Source organism: Acanthochromis polyacanthus, chromosome 6 (genome assembly GCF_021347895.1).
Source record: "Acanthochromis polyacanthus isolate Apoly-LR-REF ecotype Palm Island chromosome 6, KAUST_Apoly_ChrSc, whole genome shotgun sequence".
NCBI classification, from domain to species: domain Eukaryota; kingdom Metazoa; phylum Chordata; class Actinopteri; family Pomacentridae; genus Acanthochromis; species Acanthochromis polyacanthus.
This window is the reverse complement of record NC_067118.1, coordinates 10572347-10591928: the sequence shown is the minus strand read 5'-3', so window position 1 is coordinate 10591928 and position 19582 is coordinate 10572347. Positions and strand designations below refer to the sequence as shown.

The following is a 19582-nucleotide window of genomic DNA, read 5'->3' as shown; positions in this document are numbered from 1 at the left end:
TCTGCCTGCTGGCCGGGCGGGTTGAGAAGGACAGAGGAGGGCAAGGGGGAGGGATGGGAGAAGAGGGAGGGGTGGGAAAGCAAGGAAAACACAACACACATTTGGATACATGCATGACAGGATATGTGACACAGACAAAGTATAAGCTAACATTGAAAACTGACTCATAATTTACTCTTATGATGTACGGCTCTGACATTAAACATACTCCATATATAGCTAGCAGTAAAAATTCAAACAGTATGTAAGTTAGCATAACAGTATAGTGAAGGCAATGCAGAGTTGACTGGTGGAAAAAGGGAGTTGGAAGCAGAGGGCTGGAGGAAGGTCAGCAGCAGCATCCCACAGTGGACATGGTGGAGACTGGACCAGCTGGTGGAACATCAACCGCAGATCTGAAGCATCCAGCTCTGGGACCAGGGACACTCGGAGAAATAGCACAGGGGGAAACAGAGTGAATGTACTGCAATAACGGTATACATATTAAATGTAAAGGTAGATGGAGAAGGGCTCAGTGCGTCAAGAAAAGTCCCCCAGCAGCCTAGGCCTATAGCAGCATGACTAGAGGCAGAACGAAGGGACGTCCAAGAGGGAGTCAGCTGTGCAAATGAAGACACAAGCCGAACCCCTGTGGGTCACCCAGTCAGCCCCAACTATAAGATTTGTCAAAAAGGAACGTTTTAAGCCTGGTCTTAAAAATAGAGAGGGTGTCTGCCTCCCGAACCCAAACTGGGAGCAGGTTCCACAGGAGAGGCGCCTGATAACTGAAGGCTCTGCCTCCCATTCTACTTTTAGAAATTCTAGGAACAACAAGTAAGCCTGCAGCTTGAGAGCGAAGAGTTCTACTAGGATAATAAGGTACTATCAGATCTTTAAGATATGATGGAGATTGGTTATTAAGAGCTTTATATGTCAGAAGAAGGATTTTAAATTCTATTCTGGATTTAACAGGAAGCCAGTGAAGAGAGGCAAGTATAGGGGAAATATGATCTCTTTTGCTAACTCCTGTCAGTACTCTCGCAGCAGCGTTTTGGATCAACTGTAGATGTTTGAGAGAACTATTTGGACAACCCGATAATAAGGAATTGCAATAGTCAAGCCTGGAAGTAACAAAAGCATGAACTAATTTTTCTGCATCACTCTGAGACAGAATGTTCCTGATTTTTACAATATTACGCAGGTGAAAAAAGGAAGTCCTACAGACTTGCTTTATGTGTGAGTTAAAGGACATGTCCTGGTCAAAAATAACTCCAAGATTCCTCACAGTAGTACTGGAGGCCAATGTGATGCCATCCAGAGTAACTATTTGCTTTGAAAGCGAGTTTCTAAGATGTTTGGGGCCAAATACAATGACTTCAGTTTTGTCTGAATTTAGCAGTAGGAAGTTAAAAGTCATCCAGGTTTTAAGTATTTTGAGTAAGAATATCTCAGTAACTACAAATATAACCCTGCTGCTTTTTTGTACAGTGATAGAAGACAGATGGAACTGTCTTGTAGAAAAATTTGGGGTCTCTGGTACCTGTCCCACACTGAGATTTTTGCCCCCCAAAAATAGCCAATTAAAAATCTCATCCAACTTTGGAGCTCATATTTTCCAAACTGAGGTACCTAGAAAGCTCCAGTTTGCTAAGTTATCACACAAGTTTGTGTAGAATGGAACCCAGGGGTGTTAGAACACTTCTGTGCAGTATTTCTAGTACTTTTAAGGTCCCAAACCCCACTCTTGAGTAGGTATCTCTTAATTTTTTTTTTTAGCATTTTTAGCAAGCCCCCACGGCCTGCAGAGTGTAGGGAAACACCTGGGGATGTTTGTGGGGCACTAGCTACATGCAGAGGCCTTGTTTACCAACTCACAGCTCTCTGGTATGTCTAGAGGCTGAGAAATAACCACTTAAAGATGCAAAAACGCTGGCGAGGCTTTTTACAGCCCAAACTCTGAAAATTTCAGACCCCCACAGCTCAGAAACTATTTGAGCTACAGGCCTACAATTTTGCATAGAAAGTACTTTTGTGACTGTCTAATGGCATGCAAATTTAGGACTAATTTGAAAATGGTGCGGCAACACCCCCACGGAATATCTGGTCATTTCACCTGGAATGACCCTATTGTCTATTAGCGGCATATTATTATTGACATTTATTTTCTGCATGGTTATTTTATTGGTATTTATTTATTTAAATCTTTCATAAAACAAAAAACAAATGAATAAATACATTTATTATTATAACAAAAAGGTTTGCAATATTTCAGTTTATGTGCAATGATTACATAATATATGAAAATTTACCTATTTTTGAATTCCATTTGTCTTTAAAAAAAAACCTTCTTCAAGGTTTTCTCTTTTTTTAGATGCACTATCAGTATATTTTCAGTCCCTCCAGGTCTTTCTGTTTCTGCACATTTATGTCTTCTGCTTGTTTTCGGTGTGGTTCTGGTTTCTTGCAGTGGAGGCGACAGAGAGCTTCAGGATCGAGGATCCGTTTCCTCCAAACATCTCGATATCTGGGCGGAGAGAGAGAGAGAGAGAGAGTGACCAGCACATCGCCTCCCTGTTTCACCCACAATCCATCTGAGCAGGAACCGGCTCGTTTGTTTCAACGAGGCAATAGAGGGTCTGCACAACAAAACGGACTAATTTGAGTATTTACGCACCGCTCGGTGGAGAATTAGATTCTGTTCATCTTTTTTATTTGCAGTTCTCGGACTCCTGCTTCGTCCTGTTGCGCCACCAGCCCTCATTGTATCCGGACTCGTCTCCTCCTTTTGTCTGCAGTTGAGCTTTCACGCTTCAACTTCTTGCCTCCTTGTTTCACACAAACAGGAGGTTCGGTTTCTGTTTTCCTCGTTGCGGTCCAAACGGAATGAATGACAAAAACAAAGGAGGTTGATGTCCACAACTCTCCGACTCACCTCTGCTTCGCCTCGCCCAAGGAACGGAGACTCCATCTCCGGCACAAGATGGAAAGCGGAGGCGGGACGGAGAGCCCGGAGCCGCAGCAGAACTCCCGACCCGATCCGGAGCTCCCTGCGGTGCTGTGCGCTCAGCCACCCGGGGAGAAGAAGAAGATAAACCGGGCTCCGTCCCCGGCCAGACCCAAAGATGTGCCCGGGTGGTCGCTCACCAAGATCCGCGGAGGGATCGGGACCCCGACCCTGAGCGTTAAGCCGGGTTCCATCCATCTGGGCAGCCGCATCTCCAGGCGCAGCCCCGTGGGGAGTCTGGCAGGGAAGGACGGCAAAGCGGAGAAATGTGGAGGCGGCAAACCGGCGGGGAAATCCTCCATCTCCAGTGGTTTGTTGTCCAAAACCTCCAAGGCGGCCAAGAGCACTGGGGGAAGGAGGAAGGTGTCGGACGCCAGCATCGGATCCGATGATTTATCCAAAGACTCCGGATGCGCCCCGGGGAAGCTCTCCCCCACCGACAGCAGCTCCGAGCTGTCCGACTGCGCCTCCGAGGAGAACAAACTCTCCGCGGACGCAGCGAGCAGCGACGCCGAGTCCAGAAGCAGCAGAGGCGGCGGGTTGGACGTGGAGAAGCCGCCGATCAGGGACGGAGCTGACAGAGCGAGCCAACCAGCCACCTCCAGGAGCGCAGAGAAGGAGAGGCTCTCCCTGGGCATGGAGACCGGGGAAGGGAGCATCTCCCCCGGGGACGAGCGCTCGGTTACCTCCTTTGACAGCAGGGTGCCCGCTAGCACATCTCTGGCTTTCTCGGACCTCACGGAGGAGTTTATGGACGGCATGCAGGAGGAGTTTGTCAGGGAAATAGAAGAGCTGAGATCCGAGAATGATTACCTCAAAGTAAGTGCAGCTTAAATGTGTGGATTTCATTTTCTTGGATGTGGCAGTGAGCAGATTCTGCATCCCAGGACTGATGGTTGTCGGAAAACACACAAAAAAACACATATTTCCTATGATAATCTTTAAAAATTTACACAATATTAAAAAATACACTTGTCTTGCTGTATTTGAATCCACAACAAAAGACTATTTTGCAGATATTTGCTGCTATTTACACTGTTTTTGTCACAGTATTCTTCTGTTATATATATATATATATATATATACACACACACACACACACACACATACATATATATATTCAGCTACCTTTACTGCCAGATTTTTTTTTTTTTTTTTTTTTTTTTTACCATTTTTCTGCAAGGTTTGTCTTTTTTACATGTTCTTATGGTCTGGCTAACTAACCCACCAAACATTAACAGTAAGTTTCCAAATTGATTTTTCATTTTTAAAAGGCAACTTTTCTTCACTTTTAGGTAAAACCGTTTATTTTTACTGAAGCTCCAGGATCACTAGGACCTGGATGAAATCCACTAATGTATTGCATATTTTGCAATTTAATCATTGGAGCTTCAAAAAACAGCAACCAAATTTCTCTTTTAGTTGCTTTTTAGTGAAGCTTCTGTGATCACCAAGTCATTGATTGCCGGATTTTCTGCAGAAATATTGCCAATTTAGCAATCTTTTCCATTGCATTTCATTCAAGATGCAAGACCCCCCCACACACATCTTCTTTCTGATCTGTCAGAGTTTTGCAGTTTTACTCTAAAGTCTGTTTTTCCTTGTTCACCGGTCCACTCCCAGCATGCAGAGATTCCTTTGGATGCCTTCCAAGGCTGCTCACTACAAGGATGATGATGTTATAAATAGAGAATCTAGCACTCACACCAGGACATCAGCAAAACATTGCGCCTTGCAGGAACAGAATTTCAGAAGGAAAATATGGAATAATAAAGTGAGAACTGCTGCAAATGGCCAGTTGGATGTTAGATTTTGCAGTAAAATCAACCTTATTCTGGCTTTATGGTAGCCTAGCCGCGCTAGACCCAGGTCTGACGACACAAGGGTCTAGGAACTCTTGACAGGGAGGGAGGCGGGCTAAAAGGTTGTCTTTCAAATCACTCTGCAGCAATTGGGTAGGTATACAACCAATCAGTGCAACGAATAGGCTGACGTAGTTCCTAGAGTGCCGGAAATCAGAGGATGCGGTATTTCGGTGAAGCCTTATTTATACAGTCAATGGGTGAAGCTCAAGTATATTACAGACATGTTAACAGAAAGATTATTCAGAGTCGGTGCTAATGGAGCTCAACGACTGTTTTCGTTTTTGTTGTCGACCCTGGCAGAGAATTAAATTCGTTGCCGTGGGTTGTCTAGCGCGGCTAGGCTAGTTGTTTCCGGTTGTTTCTGTCAGAATCGTCACGCCTCTGTCGTCACTGAGTTACGCCCGCCTTCTGACTCTACACTTCATGGTGATTCGTCGGCCAGTTTTAGGAGCATCCAACCTCGAGGCTTACCGAGGGTAACTAGACCCACCCTGGCAGAGAATTAAATTTGTTGCCGTGGGTTGTCTAGCGCGGCTAGGCTAGTTTTATGGAGGTATTTAACCTGAAATATTGAATCCGAATCCCAAGTTCCTGCATTGACAACATCTACATTCAATTCACTGACCTCACTGAAGGCACCCCTCAGCTTCCACAACATGTCTGCAGGCGCCGAAACGTAATATCCTCCAGGTCAATCACATCCATCCTACCCTGAGAGAGATTGATTGATTAGAGGCGAGGATCAATTAGGGAGCACGTCTCTGAGCACTAACCGGCAGCGACCAGACAAGCCAATAATTGTCAGGCATCGATTAGGGATGGTGATTGATCAGCAGCACCTGGCTAAGCAGGGCAGCCACCCTGTCTCTTCTAGTCTATTTTTCTGAGGGGATTTTGGTTTAGATTCTTGCTTTGAAGGCTGCAACTAGTGATTTTTCTCATTGCCTGTTAAACTGTTAATTATTTTCTCGGTTAGTGATAAGTTGTTTAACGTTAAAAATGTCCCAAATGTCTTGTTTTGTCCAAAGATATTCAGTTTACTGTCATAAAAGAGGAAGAAAACCAGAAAATATTCACGTTTTTGAAGTTGGAATCAGTAAATTTTGAGTTTTTTGTCTTGTGTGTTAATCAAAAGGATGAATCAATGATCATAAATAGCCGGCGATTAACGTAATTGATGGCTGCTAACTGATTAATCAATGAATCGTTGTTGGGCTAGTTCAGTTATATTGTTACGTAACCCTGATAAGTGTTGAAAAATAGCTGATTCATTGAAAATCTATCTTCTTATTGAATTTGTCAGGCAAATATCTGCTGTTTCCAAATTTTTTTAAGTGAAGCTATGACTTTCTCTGTTTCACATCACTGCAATTTTTATATATTTAGAATTTTTCTAATTTTGCACGAGGGCAATTAGCAACACATACTGTTGGAATCCTGAGTCTGTTTCTGTCAGGTGACAGACAACAGAGGAAATACTCATAGCTGCAGCCCTGAATCTGATTACAAGACGCCCCTCTCCTTTTTTCTTTTTTAGCGTAATCGACTCAATTTGCATCAATGTGACGCAATACAGGATGCGATGCTACAGAGCTCTTCCCTCTGGACCACTATCCTCCTGGGAGTTCTCTGTCTGTCTGTCGGTATTGTTGCGGTTATGACGAACACCTGGTTAGCTGTCGGAAGATCGAAATAACACGAGGTGTCTAATTCTCACCCAGCGCTTCCTTCTCTTGGTTTTTTTTATTCCCAGAAACCCTCACTCTTCTTCATCCTTAATGCCTCCTGCCTGTCTGTCTGTCTGTCTGTCTGTCTGTCTGTCTTCCACTGCGGCTTCACGTTCTGCATGTTAATAATATTCTACTTCTGCTGCAGCTTCCCATTCACTTGGTAATTACTGTGGAAGATCAAGACGGCGAGCAGCTGCTGGAATCTCATTAATTATGACTTTATACCTCCGTGTGTTGCTGTTAAAGCTGTTCAGGCTGCTGCAGAATATATGGACACAATCAGAGCTGCCACCACTGTACATGCACCACAGTGTTGTTATCGTTGAACCCACACACCTTGTTAAGACGGCTTTCGCTCATTATAAAGTTCAACAGGTAATTAAATCATCACTCTAATCCCCATGCCACATTTGAATATGATAACCAACAAGTAAACACTGACTGCTGGCCTCATGTTACGGCTGAAAATGACACAAACATCTGACTTTCTGGGTGTAATTATTAGGAATGTCTGTCTGTCTGGTTAGTAGAAGGTTAAGCTAATAAATGAGCTTCTGTTTCAGTTTACACACTACTAGTATTTTGTGCTGCAGAATTACATTAGCAGTACAATTAAAGTGGCTGGCTTTAACCTGCTGAATGCGAAACAGCTTTTAGTCACATTTTTAGTCATGGTGGGCTAATTTTTCACTGCACCTTTATGCAAACAGAAAAACCATGACTAGAATAGAGGAACTGTAAAGTGTGTTTTGTGCTGTAGAACAAAGTTGTAATTCCACAGATGATTAAGAAAGAAAAAAGAAACTAAAGTTGATCATTTATTTTACAAAAAAATGAAACTGCAATCAAACGTACAATATCAGTTCTAAGTGTGCACAGAAGCAGTTACCAGTACAGAAAAAAACATGCTAAGTAGGTTTCTACTTTCTGTTTTCTTTGTTTACATACTTACACAGCCTGCAATTCAGCCAAGTTTAGCTGAACAGTCTCCAAATTTTCCTTAGGTGACTCTTTATTGTAGCAGAGTCATTAATGTCTTCACGGTTGTGAAAATGAGAAGATAATTTTTAGTTTTTTAACAGAAACTTTTCGTACAAATGCTTATTTTTTTTGCAAATTTTTAAATGACACATGTAGACTAAAGTGATAGCTGAGTAATTCAACGGCTGATTCTTTTGGTATTTATGGTAAACGCCTGTGTAATTTTGGCTGTTTTTGAAAAAGATAACATGACTTTTGAATCAGCTGGTGGATTATGGGGTTAGAGGGTTAAACAAACAAGACAGAAATTGTTAATTTGTGAACAGAGTTGAGCTAATGAGGTTGTGGATTTTTTTTGGAAAAAAAGCTGCATATCGAAACTTATTGTAGTGCAAAGTGCTGATTCAAATGACCACATCTGGAAAGTTTCTCTGCTTCCTCAGAGTCATTTGTCGGTTTGCTCATTGCTTCTCCCTTTAATTGATCAAAGGACACATTCATAATGTCCACAGCTGCAGAATTCCCCCCCCCAAAAATCATACATCGCAGGGTTCAGAGCTTCAAAAACACAAGATAAAGATGCAGAAACGTCCTGAGGCAGGGAGGACTGTTATCTCAGCAGATGCACTCTAATTTCCAGCGTTAACATCGTCTGGCTCAGTATCATGACAGCTGATTGGCTGATTTCATTCTCCTGACTGGCTTCTTGCTCACATGACAGAGACAATGTTCCCGGTTCGTCTTTAGTTAGCTGTAAAAAGCAGGTCAGTAGACCAGCTTTCTTTCTCCTCAGTCTCTCGCCACATTAACTTGTGATTCCCTGGTTTCGTGTCCTCACTTCCTCACTTTGTGCTGTCGTGTTTTTATCTCCCCGTACATCTATGTCTCCTTTCATGCCCTGTTTTTCCCATCCCTGAATTTTCCACCTCTTTCCTTTCTTATGATTTCATTTTAGGTCCTTTCCTTTGGCCGTTTCTGCTTCCTTTTCCTCTCTCTTCTCTTCTTTCCTTTCCATTTTTCCTCTTTTTTCTTACATTACCATTCTTCTTCTCTCTCTGGTCTGTTGCAGATGTGCAGCAGTGGTCAGTGACGTTCTAGCTGCTTCTTGCTGCAGTCGATTTTAGCCCCATCAACAAATCTTTTCACCAGGATTGTTCGCAGAGAAACACGCTGCGGCATGTTAAAGCCTCACAGCTTTCCTTAATTCTGAAAGTGTTTATGATCATGCAGCTTTATTCTGTCGCCGACACACCCTGCCCACGACTGTTCCTCGTCTCGCTTTCGTATTCCACGCACACTCACGAGCCCACACATCCCCTGAGCTTGTTGTTGCTGGAGTTCTGCAGAAGCTGACCCACATTCTCCTCTGTAGTAAATCATGACAGCGCAGCTACTACTACTACTACAGTCGCTCGCACTTCAGCTGCTTCCTTATGCAGAGATTTTTTAACTGAGTTTTTGGAGAACTGCATTGTGTGTCCATCACATAAAGCAGAGAGAGCCAGGCTTGTTGTAGAGGGGTGTGGTTGATGGGGTTGATTTCATCGCGGATATCAACGCCTGCACAAGAGCTGCACCTTAAATATCCTTCAGAAGGATGATGCAATTCGTGCTGTTAGGCTGAAATGAATAATTCATGTCTATATGTCTAAAAGAGAGGCAGATAACAACAGCGCTGTAAATTAATCATCTGTACTGGATTCTTTTTGAGCGAGTCATTTGTAATGATTTTGTACCTCACATTTTGTAGATTGCAGGAATTTTCTCTCATTTGCTGTTAATGTTTGCTGCCGCAGAGACCCTGTTTAGAGTTTTTCCTAAGATACAATACACAGTATGCTTTATTCTCCCACTTGGGGAAATTTGTCTTGGTCTCAACAACTGTGCCATAAATGACAAAAAACAGTGCCATCTCAACAACAGTTACATAACAGTACTGCACATATCCCATGACATTACACATAACACGTACATAGAGCACGAGTCTGGGTCACCAGCAGAGCAGATAGACAGTTGTGAACAAAAGTTTACATCCACTTGTAGAAACCTTGTATATCATGGCAGTCTTGAACTTCCACTGACTCCTTCAACTCTTTTTGCCCTGTGGTGGAATCTTTGAAACTCAGGATTCTTTGATAGAAAAACAATCATGCATTTTGGTTCTTTCACAGATTCATTCTGGAAATATGGCAAAGTTGCTGGGTCAAAGAATTTATACAGCAATTGAATTATTAGTTTTGGTGATGTCGAAAGCTGTGTTCATCAAATTTTCTTAGTGGCGTGACCTCATAGTTTCCAGTTAATGTTTATGATTGACTACAGTTTCTGACTCCTCTGAGCCAGTTTAAATAATTCCCATTTGATCCACTCATTATACTCAGCCACAAACACTACAGTGGGGAAGTCTGAGAAGCTCAGCAAAGATCTGAAAAAGCAAATAAATGATTTCACCAAGTCAAGAAAGTCACTTGGAGCCACTTCAAAGCAGCCATAGATCCCAAACTCATCTGTGCAAACAGCTGTTTGTAAATATAAAGTTCATGGTGCAGTTGTGTTGCTGCCATGATCAGCAAGAAAACACAAACTATAATCTGCTGCTGAGAGACAACTGGTCAGAATGGTCAAGAGTCAACCAAGAATCACCAAAAAGCAGATATGAATGAATTAGAAGCTGCTGGAACACAGCTGTCAGTGTCCACAGTGTTTTACATCAACATGAGCTGAGAGGCTCCATGAAGAAGGAAGTTCTTCCTCTAGAAGTAGAACCTTAAAGCTCCACTGAAGTTTGCTGCTGATCACATGGACAAAGAAAAGACCTTCTGGAGGAAAGTTCTGTTGTCAGATGAAAGAAAAAAAGGAGCATTTTGAGAGACGTTGAGGTCTTCAACCCTAAAAACACCAAAACCTATCATGGTGGTGGCAGTATCATGCTCTGGGGCTGTTGTACTAACAGTGGAACTGGCATTTTATGCAAAGTTAAAAGAGTAAGGAAGGAGGAGGATTACCTCCACATTCTTCAGGAAACTTAAAATCATCAGCAGAAGTTTGATATTGGGCACATTTGTGTGTTTCAACAAGACATTGACCCCCAACAAACACCAAAAGTGGTAAATGAATTGTTATATCAGGCTAGAATGAAGGTTTTAAACTGGTTTCCCCAAAGTCCTGGCTTAAACCTCATCAAGAACCTGTGGACTAATGAAGCAACAAATCTGTGTTAGAAAACCAGCAAATTTATTTGAACTGCACCAAATTTGTCAAGAGGAGTCAAAGATGGACTCGAAACTTATGGACGGAAAACAAAAAGACCTTACTACGAAATGGTCAAAGGACATTTATCCAAATATTAGCTTTGCTGTATGTATATAAGACTTCTAATGAATCCAAAATGCATTATTTTTTTGTGACATAGATGCATGTGTTTCAATGACTCCATCAGAGGAAATTCAGAATTGTATGAGTCACTGGAAACTCAAGACTGTGATGACATACATGGTCTTTACAAGTGGATGCAAACTTTTGTTCACAACTGTAGATCCTCACTGGTACAACACTGCAGTCTGAAGACAGAGACGCAAGACATTCTCATATTATCTTACTCTCTGCACCAGATAATATCTCCCAACAGTCCATTTCAGGAAGAAGACACTAATTATTATGCAATTATGAGGATGATGATGAAGACTGATGACAGTGAGCGAAGGATTAGATTAAGATCAGAACAAGGTTAATGGGATGATTTTCTGATGACAACGATGACTGCATTTCATTTATGACAAATACGCTAGAAGGTGTAATGGCTCCTATTATACCTTAAAGGATTCCCTTTATGTGCATTTAATGCTGTCGGCTCTCTACAGTCACTGAATGGGAGGTGTAACGGCTCTTTCTCCTCAGGTTTTTAATGGAGGAACGCTCGGCTCGTAATATTTCATGTTTAAATGACAGCCGCACTTGTTAACTGTCTGCTCTTCACCATTTTCAGGATGAGATGGAGGAGCTGAGGTCTGAGATGCTGGAGATGAGGGACATGTACATGGAGGAGGATGTTTACCAGCTGCAGGAGCTACGGCAACAGCTGGAGCAGGTACGTTTCATCTTCTGATACATCCAGCATTTGGAAATTTAAATTTCTGAACTTCAAGCAGCCTCCATTTTTGACTGCCATAAAAAGTCCTGCACCTCTATGGAAACGGCACAACCATGAGCAGAAATACAAAGAACTCAACAATGACTTCTGTGCAGTCTGACAAAGTAATAATGTGATAAATCAGAAAGATCAAAAAACCTAAAAACCTGGAGCTAACACATACAATAAGTGACCACAGGTGTTACCAATACTGGAAAAAAAATGGAGACTACATAGTATAGCTGTATTTGCTACTTATGTTTTAAATCTTTTCCATATTTACACAGCCTGCAATTCAGCCCAGTTGGTCGAAATTATTTCACCAATGCATTTTTTTGAATTTGCTTGTTTCTATATTTGCACAGCCTGCAGTTCAGCCCAGTTCAACCCTGCTAGTCGTAGCTGAGTCGCTAATGGTTTTTTGAGATTGTATAGATTCTGGTTAATACAAACATTTTTTTTTTTACCCTACATACTATAGATGTTTTAGTCACCTCTTTAATTTGTTTCCGTATTTACACAACCTGCAGTTCAGCCCAATCGGTCATAGTTATCTCACAAATGCGTTTTTTTTTTTTTTCAGAATTTTTAGTTTCTACAGAGTCTGGTTTGTCCAAACGTTTAATTTTGTAACCACCAACTGATATTTTACTTACATTTCTGGTCTGTTTCCATATTTGCACAGCCTGCTGTTCAGCCTAGTTCAGCTCAGCTACATGTAGTTGGGTCACTAATGGAATTTTCAGATTTCTTTTACATTTTCTTCTACAGAATCTGGTTAATACAAATATTTTATTTTGACCCTACATACTATAGATATTTGAGTCACATTTTTAGTTTCCATATTTACACAGCCTGCAGTTTAACCCAGTTGGTCGCAGTTATCTCACCAATGCATTTTGTAGTTTCATAGTTTTTAGTTTTTGACAGAATCTGATTGGTACTAATGTTTACTTTTAACACCACCAGCTGATATTTATTTACCTTTTTAGTCTGTTTTCCTATTTACACAGCCTGCAGTTCAGCCTAGCTAAGTCAAGCGAGATGTACTTGGGTCTCCAATGGAATTTTCAGTCTTTTTTTCCCAGTTTTCTTGTACAGAATCTGATTCATACAAATATTCAGCTCAAAAGTTCTTGAATTTTAAGGACATGACTGTTGATCACCCCTGAGTGAGTCAAGGCTTCACAGTTACACTGCAGAGCACAGAATTATTAGTTTTTAGAGAGTCTGTTTGGTGCAAATGTTGTATTTTTTGTGATTTAAAAAATAAAATATTCAGAATAAAGTAATTTTGATGAAATACCACAATTTTCAGCTTAGGTTTGGTTCATTTTTCTGAAAGAACGGCTGATGAATATTTGAAAGACCGTTCCAAATAATAAATAAAGAAATCTGAATATTATTTCTGCTTGTATACTTTCTAGTTTTGATAAATGGTATAATTTTGTTAATTTTTTTTAATTAAAAAAAAGATAACGTGCTTTTAAAATCTGTGGCAGGTGTTGGGTTCAGAGGGTTAAACATATAAAACAGGCACCGGCTGCAAAATGTTCTCAAACAGTCAAGTAGGACATTAGGTAATCAAACATCTGAATGTCATCTGTGATAAAGAGGTGCTGCGTAAAACCACATTGCAGACCTGAGAAATGACTCTTGCATTGCGTTACATTTAAGACGTCAACAAGTGCCCTCCCTGCTGTTTTATGTGTTTGCGTGTTCCATGTCTTCTGCTGCGCGTTAATAGCCGCTGCCAGGCTGGATAAAGTGAAAGGAAATAACAAAGATGACTCATCATATCATCTGCTGACACCATTTCTGTTCTTCAGGCAAACAAGACCTGCCGCATCCTGCAGTACCGGCTGAGGAAGGCAGAGCGGCGCTCTCTCCGAGTGGCCCAGACGGGGCAGGTGGACGGAGAACTGATCCGAACGCTAGAACAAGACGTAAAAGTAAGTGTTGTGAGCTGGAGATTAGCTGAGAGCATGTGCAAGATAAAATACTGTACATGCACGGGAGGGATGCAGCATATTTCTAAGATTACACTGAGATATTTTGGTTTTCCGTGATGTATGCTGTGATGTGGAAAAATACAGGAATTTTCGCCAGATTACTCGAGTAACTTTGTTTGGAAAGAATTAATCATTCTATATAGATTGGGTGATTTCTTAGGTTAGGGCATCTGCATCAAATATAATAATAGAAAACAGTCTTTCAAAAAAAAGGAACCTCTATATCTCTATATTATGTAACATTGGAAGGAAGGCTTTTCAAAATAGTTTTTTCCATTCGGTTCTGTCTTTGCACTCAGTCATACAGAACTTTGTGGTGCTGATTTAAATGGTTAAACAAATTAGTCATGTTAATTTGTTTACTGCGAATGACGGCTTGGGAGCAGGGAGTGTTTCTTTAAATTATTATGTTTTTTATAAAGGTCAGTGTGTCCAAGAACACTAAACTCAGATTAAGTGATGTTCTGTCAGACGTCTTTTGTGGATTAATTAAAATGAATTTGTTCTTTTTGTAGCAAGGAGTATAAAAGGTTGTAGATGTGAGTTAACTGGCTTTACTTCACAATGATGGCATCAGTGCTGATACTGAAACAATATTTTGCAGCTCGACTACACAGCAGAATTAGCAGTGAGGCAACATGTGTAACAACACGTTATAGTGCGACTCTAAGCTAATTTATTGATGTTTGAATACGTAATCCGTGTAGTACTTTAGTTTCCACACAGGCTTTTTAAGTCCTCCAGCTTTATTCTGCCTCACTTTTTTGTGTGCGCGATTCAAAGATGAAACAAGGGTGCTGCTGTTGCGGCTTTAAAACGACTGAATCAATGTGTGTGAAAGTGATAATGGGCATGGAAGATTGCATTGCACTGGGTGCTGTTGTGTTACTTGTCATGTCTCTGATTCTAGAGCGCTGGCTTGTTTGGTTCAGTCTAAATAATTCTTCTTAGCAGCATTATAGCAGGATTTGTGTAGCTACAGTCAGATATCTTGTCTTCAATGGTTAAACAGCAACTCCAACAATAATCCATCAGCTACTTAAATAGCTGAAAAGCTACTCCAACTGCGTCTACAAGTGTTTGTCCTAGAAATCTGAAGTCATCCTTTTTCTTTTCAGTTTAGTTGGATGTACAAGTTTGGGGTCACCCAGACAATTTCATGTTTTCCATGAAAACTCACACTTCCATTCATGTGCTAAGATAACTGCACAATAATTTTTTAAATCATCAATTAGCGTTTAAACACCATTAGCTAACACAATGTAGCATCAGAACACCGGAGTGATGGTTGCTGGAAATGTTCCTCTGTACCCCTATGGAGATATTCCATTACAAATCAGCCTTTTCCAGCTAGAGCAGTCATTTACCACATTAACAATGTCTAGACTCTATTTCTGATTAATTCAATGTTATCTTCATTGGAAAAAAAACTGCTTTCCTTTCAAAAATAAGGATATTTCTAAGTGACCCCAAACTTTTGAATGGTAGCGTAGATGAAGACCTGCTTGTGTAAAAGCCTTTTGTAAACCTCCCCGATTGGGATCAATAAAGTTTGTCTCATCTTGTTTTTAGCTTAATGATGCTATTTTCCACTGTACACAAAGGCAGTAAGCATTTTTCCAAGTTAGTAAGCTAGCTAGTGCAGATAATTGAAACCAGAAAATCAATCTCATGTATTGGTGATGACATGAAAAATAAAAAATGTCAGAGAAAGAACTAATTATTGGTATCTAAGTCAATTTGCAGCTGATTCAAGATGTGCTACATATATCTGTGCTGTGTTTAGTTTCAGATGCTGTTTCTGCATTTACAGGCGGTTCTTATGACCTATTTTCTTCACACTGTTAAAGTCACCAGACTGCAGTGAAGTCAGCCTTTGTTTAATTTACCGGAGGAATTTCCCTGTTATAAATGTGTGTGGACTGATGGTCACACTATATTTAGAGACACTGAACGCCTCATTCATGACAAAAGATTACATTCACACAGATGCAGTAAATGTACGGAATCTCTTATAGACACTAACATCAGGAATCTCAGATAAAAAGCAGTCAGTTAAATGCAAACAGTTCAGGATAAAGCTTCTGTTCTGTCGGGCTGACCCTGGACTGTAGCTGCTGCCTGTCAAATTTGCAGCGTTCCTCCGACATTTTCCATGTGAAGCGGAACACAATGAGGCCTTTATGCCCTCAGAGAGTGAGACGACGATGAGGCTTTAGTCCTGCTGCTGCTGTCTGTCTCTCAGCTGCTGTCTCACCATCTGGTTGTATTGGAAGGAAGGAAGGAGGGAAGGAAGGCGACCGGATGAGCGTACATCCTGTGTCTCCAAAAAAAAGAAAAACCTGTGTGCTGAGACTGAAAGAGGGAAAAAAAGGGGGTTTGGTCACTGTTTGAAAATTCAAATCAGCCAATCAGACAAGGAGGATGAAGCAGGGAGGACTGGGAGAGAGAAATGGAAAAAAGAAAATTAGAGAATGGAGGGAAGCCCCATATTAGAAAGGCAACTTTTCTCTTAAATGGTGCAATTTTGTTGATCCTTTATAAGTGTAAACTGACCAGACTACTCATATGTGATGTTTTTTTTCCATTTGGAAAAATAACCAGATCTGAGATTAAAATCGTACTATTTCATAAGCCATATGATAATTAACAAAGAAGAAACCAGAAAGTGCCAAAATGACGCCATTTATCAGCCAGAACCTGTAAAAACAGAAAAAATATCAGACTACTGATCTATGAAGTCAGGGTCCATCAGGAAAATTAACTAATTTTAATTTTATATTTTGATATTTTAGTATTTCGTGTCTCATTTAAAAATTCACCAAAAACTAAACAATAAATATAAACTACTTTTTTAAATAAAAACAAGAAAATTACCTGTTAAACAGGAAGAATTGACAGATTTCCAGCTGTCCGATGAAGTGATTCTCTGTATGTTTGTTTTCTTTGAGAAAATGAACATACAAATTTCAGCATTTGAATAATCACCGATAATAAACTATAATTCTGAGCCACATTCCTCCCAAAGCAAGAAAGTCTGTTCTCCTTGGTGCAGCCATGAAGCCAAAACTTTCTATCTGTGACCTCTGCAGTATTTTCTACTGATCTTAGTGTTGGTATTTGACTTGTGCATCTGTGTTCGTGTGTAAACGAACACAGATGTATGTATCTTCATCCTTAGTTGTTGTGTTTTAACCTCATGAATTCCAAAACTCACTGGCAGATTTGAAAGGTGTATTATCTTTCAAAGAAATTGCCAAAATTATGCTATTTATCAGTTAGAAACTGTCAAAACAGGAAGAACTGTCAGATTTTCAGCTTGTTGACATTTGATGTTTTTGAGAAAATCAACTAAATCTAAGCTTAAAATCATGATCACTTTATTTTACATGCGCCATTCAAGAATTTGCCACAAATGAACCATTTGCTCTAATCAGATTCTGTAAAATACAAAAAATTCTACCTTCCTCTGCAAACTCAAGAAGACATTAGTGACTTAGGTCTGACCAACAACTATGTGACAAAAATTCTGTGACTTTTCGGCTGAACTGCAAGCTTTGTTTCCACAGAGTAGAAGTAAAATATCCACAGTATACAGTGTCACAATAAAATGTTTATACCAACCAGATTCTGTAAAACACTAAATATTCTGTACTCTGGGCAACTGGGCGACCATCATAGCTTGAGTGACTCATTTTTCAGCTTTACTGGGCTGAATTGCAGGCTGAGTAACTATGGAAGCAAATAAAAAAGGGACCAAAATGATGGTACGTATGGTATGTAGATTCACAATTTTTTCCTCTAGAAACGGCTTTTTAAAACAATCTTCATGTTGATTTTAGGTGTTTTTCCATTTGTTTTTGTCTTTCTTATGTCTATATATATATATATATATATATATATATATATATATATATAACTCAGTAATTTTTTTCCTAATAAGATTACAACCTATTAGAACTGTGTCATACTACATGGAGTTCTCCCTCCTAGTCGTGGTTGTGCTGTTTCCATCGAGGTGCAAGACTTTACATTACAGTGAAAAATGAGCCAACAGTGAGTAAAAATGCAACAGGACCAAGGGTTTATGGAGGCCTCATTTGAATTTTGTTGCTGTGTGGATATAAGGAGAGGGAAAGTGAGGTCAAGAATGATGGAGAAATAGAAAAACACAGCTTGAGGAAAAATGAATGAAGTCAGCATCTGTTGTCTGCATTAAAAAAGACATGTCATGAATCTGGGGAACTGAAACACCACCATGCTGGGAGACGAACCTGCCCTCGCTGTTTCTCCAACACAACACATGGCTGATTGTGTGTCGCTGCCGGCAGCCTCAGGTCAGGTTACACCGTCCTGTTCAGAGTGAGCAGCTTTAAGCTCTTCTCTAGCTCCTCACAGTCACTCCTCTGTTTGTTCTGCTAGCTGCATCAGTAGACGCTGCCTCGATGACTCCACCGTGATTCAGCCTCACTGGAAAATCTCTTTAATAGCAGTAAAAACAAAGGAGATGGCCACTATAAACAGATGAGTCATGCTAGACCGTGTAGCACCCATAAAACATTTTGATTTGTGAACAAAAAAAGCTGCATTAAAAGATTAAATCAGGTGTTTATGTGGCTCTCCAACTTCGCTATTAAGTGATTTTAAAAAATTGCTTTATTACGTCGGCTTACATCTGAACAAACAAAAGTGAGGAACATGATGAAAGAGCAGCATTTTACCATGATGTGTGTGGCTATAGTTAGATACCTTATCCAGTAATTCAAGCTATTTCTACTTCAAGTCTTTGTCATAGAAATTGAAAAGCATACTTTATGGCAGTGTTAAATGGACAACACCAGTGGATTTTTACAATTTAGTTTCATGTAGATTTTCTTATATAAAATAAAATTTTTCTTACTTCAAAGAGATCTATTTTTCACAATGTGAAACTACAATAAACATTGATTTGAAAAAAATCATTCATCATGGTGGGATGCTAAATGCTAGAACTGTAGCACATCTGAAAGTCACGTATGTAAGTAGCATGACCCAAAAAGGATAATTTCTGGTAGGCTTGATTAAAAAATATGATTAAAAATTTACGCCCAAAACACAATATAATAATGTATTTTTTCTTACGATTCTGCACAACAGATTAGGCCACATAAAACTCTGTAGTTTCTTGCTGAAATACTTGTCCCTTCACGTTGGATAGTGCATTACGATGTATGTTCAAGTGTTAGCATACAACATGGGTATGCATGATTTTTACAGTGTTTTGAAGGTGTAAAATACAAGATGTGAAAATATGAAAATGTTAACTATTGCCATTTCTCCTAAACATAATGAAACGTAAACATAAATTTATCCAAGTTTGCTTCTCTCCTGCTCTCTGTGCTCACATACATGGTAAATGACTATTCTAGCTGGAAACAGCAGATTTTTAATGGAATATCTACAAAGAGGTATAGAGACCTATTTCCAGCAACCATCACTCCTGTGTTCTAATGCTACATTGTGTTAGCTAATGGTGTTGAAAGGCTAACTGATGATTAGAAAAGTCTTGTGCAATTATGTTAGCACATGAATAAAAGTGCGAGTTTTCATGGAAAACATGAAATTGTCTGGGTGACCCCAAACTTTTGAATGGTTGTGTACATATAGGCTTTTTACTACAGTTGAATTCCCAGTAGAACTGTTTTCATCTGTGTTTTTTCTGTTTCTGTTGTCAGATAATGAAACAAATATGAAATAGTGACTGAAATGCAGACTATTAACGCTACATGTTAACTGATAATAACTTTAGGCATTTCTAAACTGTAGCTAAGCTTCTGATTTTATAGTCAAAACTTCATCTGACAAACTCAGCAAAAAATGTGAGATCAAAACAACAACTTTAC

General features: G+C 40.0%; 1 protein-coding gene across 2 annotated transcripts in view; it reads left to right on the top strand.

Moving 5' to 3' along the window:
* Window positions 1-2525: 2525 nt before the first annotated feature.
* The window catches only part of soga1 (suppressor of glucose, autophagy associated 1), a 155662-nt gene continuing 138605 nt past the window's right edge, over window positions 2526-19582 (top strand). For both annotated transcript variants that reach the window (XM_022207665.2, XM_022207664.2), the window contains exons 1-3: window positions 2526-3802; window positions 11545-11646; window positions 13518-13640. In XM_022207665.2, coding sequence (XP_022063357.2) covers window positions 2867-3802; window positions 11545-11646; window positions 13518-13640 — 1161 coding nt within the window. In that variant the 5' untranslated portion in view covers window positions 2526-2866. The remainder of the gene's footprint in view (window positions 3803-11544; window positions 11647-13517; window positions 13641-19582) is intronic.